We start from the raw sequence: 2,886 nt of genomic DNA, 5'->3' as shown, positions 1-2,886 counted from the left end.
AACACTGTTTCCTACACGTGTGATCTAAGTCTTTTTGTCATTGAAAAGGTGAGTATTTTCTATTCAGTAAAAATATCTGTAAGGCTCCTCCTGTTCGGCTGTGAAAACACACTGGGAAGACAGTTGTTGCCAAAGCAAATGAACTTTATTAGCATCCCAACTCTGAACAATGGAAAGCCTGCTCATGCGCTGTCAGCGAATGAGACTCCGTGGAGTCTGAAGTCCACAGCGGATTTCATCTTCCAACTCTGCTGCTTACTTATCAGCTTTTAGAGAGGACGTGGGAGAAACGATACTGACTACATCGCTGCACATCACGGTCTTTGTCACTGGGATGCTGACTCTCTTCTTCTTTTCTTTCCTCTCTTTTTTTCATCTTTTGAAAAGATTTTATTAAAGGTCTTTATAGAGCAGTGATGGCAAACGTTTTGAGCTCGGCGTGTCAGCATTTTGAAAAACCCTAACTTAACTCTGGTGCCGTGTCACATATAGAAATTTTTTGATCTTTGCAACCATAGTAAAACCAAGACTTATATTTTTGATATTTGTTTTATATATTTAAATGCCATTTAACAAAGAAAAATCAACCAAAAAAATGAGTTCGCGTGTCACCTCTGACACGCGTGTCACAGGTTCGCCATCACTGTTATAGAGCAACATCCAGACTCCAGCTCCAGCTGCTGAGGGGACCCTGTGATGCTGTGGGTACGGGCTGGGGCCTGGCAGGCGGCCCTGGCTTCCCACCCGAGATGGGGGTGCTGGGCGGTATCTCATCTTTGGGTCCCACAATGCTCACACGGTCAGGTGGGGGCTTCTTAGGGCCTCTCTTACCACCCAGGTCCCAAGGAAGCGTGATCTGCACTTTGATGCCCAGCCCACCTCGCCTGGGCAGCCCATGGCGCACTGCAGCGTCCACGTAGCAGTTAACAGGGTCCCCGCTGCGGATCATCAGACCATCGACAACCTTCACGGATGCAGCCCTCTGTCCTCGGAGTTCCCCAGACACCACAACCTCGCAGCCCTCGGCCCCACTCTCCATGCTGAACCGCGGCACAGCACAGCAGGCCCCCGCCCAACAAGGCCTCCTAGGACAGTGGTCGGCAAACTCATTCGTCAACAGAGCCAAATATCAACAGTACAACGATTGAGATTTCTTTTGAGAGCCCAATTTTTTAAACTGAAACTATACAGGTAGGTACATTGTTATTAACTTAATGAGGGTGCTCCTAAGGCTTAGGAAGAGCCACACTCAAGGGGCCAAAGAGCCGCAGGTGGCTCGCGAGCCGCAGTTTGCCGACCACGGTCCTGGGAGTTTGTAACGCAGAGACTGTGCCTGGGCAATGGCCCTCAGACCACTCGGGGCCACCTCCTCAGCACAGAGCTCTCCGCTGCCCTCAGGGAAGCCAAACCTCTTCCAAACCACAGCAGTCCATTCCCAGATCCGTGGGCCCTGCTCACCAGGAACATTCTGCGTCCCGTGGCCCAAATAATCATTTCTGTGCTGTTCGGTGTCACTTGGACCTCAACTCCAGAGTAGCCATCGTCAGCCAGCTCCTGGGGGAGAAACTCATTCGGTTCAGCTCTGAAGATGCCATCAGCAACCCACTGGCTTGGGCCCCTGCACTCAGTCCACCACCATCCGCAGCCCGCGGGGATGCCTCGCGGCCCAAGCCACCTCCCGGGGCAGGGCATGGAGCGGGCACCTCGAGAAGGCCCTGACCCGCACTGTGCTGCCATCCCCGGGGCCCCAAGCCAGGATCTCACCTTCCTCCTGGGGCTCCTCTTTTAAAGGTGCACACAGACCCCTTTCACAGGGACCACCACAGAAGAGAGACGCACATAACTACAAGGGGAGACAACTGCACTGGTTCTTTTTACCCTAGGAATCGATTTCCTACTCTTACTTATCACAATGCCATGAAAGAACAGGAACCAGAGATCTATAATAATAAAAGCGTAATATGCTAATTAGACCGGACGTCCTTCCGGACGACCTTTCAGACGAAGCCGGAGCTGCCTGGGTCCTGGGTGCCTGCTGGCGGCCGGAGGGAAGCCCGGGTCCCGGGTGCCAGAGGGAAGCCGGTGCCAGCAGCCGGGGAAAGGAAAGCCTACTCTTGCCTGAATTTCATGCATCGGGCCTCTAGTATTAGCAGAAAAACAGAGAGAGAAATAAAACACTAACCTATCAGACTCTTTTACAATGTTGAAGTATTTATTTTTCTCAAATATCAAACTAAAAAGAGAAAATGTCATTACTTGTAACCCATCCAGTGCCTCATGAACAGTCCTAGCTGGTTTGGATCAGTGGATAGAGTGTCAGCCTGTGGACTGTGGACCAAAGGGTCCTGGGTTCTATTCCGGTTAAGGGTACGTACCTCAGTTGCAGGCTCATGCAGGAGGCAACCAACCGATGTGTCTCTCACATCAGCGTTCCTCTCTGTCTCTCCCTCTTCCTTCCAATCTCTCTAAGAATCAATGGGAAAAATACCCTCAGATGAGGATTAACAAATAAATCAACAGAAAGTCCATATCAAGGAAGGCCCTTGCCTTTGGGGTTCAGATATGGAAACCCAGTCCCCCCAAAAGCCAGCATGAAGGAAGCTGCCCTGCCCTGCTCTCAGATCTGCAATTTATTACCCGCTTCTCTAGGCTCAGAGCCCTGCCACCAAGACCACAGGACGCCCCGCTCCTGTTCTCTACGTGGGGAGACGAGCTATTTATAGCTGCAGGCCACCAGGCTCGCATGCACTGAGCAGCAGACATGCCCAGGAAGTCCCGCTGCTATTCCAGCTCCCACACCCCACCCTCCTCACGGGCGGGGGAGTGAGAGGAAGAGGAAGACTGTAATTTGGGTTTGTGCGTTTTATTATTCTTTTATTTTTTTTT

The 2,886-nt window shown here is 51.4% G+C and overlaps 1 protein-coding gene across 1 annotated transcript; it reads right to left on the bottom strand.

Annotated features, from left to right (window-relative positions):
• Positions 1–646: 646 nt before the first annotated feature.
• On the bottom strand, positions 647–1,062 carry LOC132223006 (small ribosomal subunit protein uS3-like). Its single transcript, XM_059678403.1, has one exon. It carries the CDS (start codon positions 1,037–1,039, stop codon positions 647–649), a length of 393 nt encoding a protein of 130 aa, XP_059534386.1. The 5' UTR covers positions 1,040–1,062.
• Between the last annotated feature and the right edge of the window lie 1,824 nt (positions 1,063–2,886).

The sequence above is a fragment of the Myotis daubentonii genome, chromosome 21, assembly GCF_963259705.1.
Source record: "Myotis daubentonii chromosome 21, mMyoDau2.1, whole genome shotgun sequence".
Classification (NCBI taxonomy): Eukaryota; Metazoa; Chordata; class Mammalia; order Chiroptera; family Vespertilionidae; genus Myotis; species Myotis daubentonii.
Note: the sequence above shows the minus strand (reverse complement) of the source record. Positions and strands in the feature narration are given on the sequence as shown.

Coding starts and splice junctions, on each gene's coding strand:
- LOC132223006 (XM_059678403.1), bottom strand. CDS start 1,039: ATGGAGAGTGGGGCCGAGGGCTGCGAGGTTGTGGTGTCTGGGGAACTC.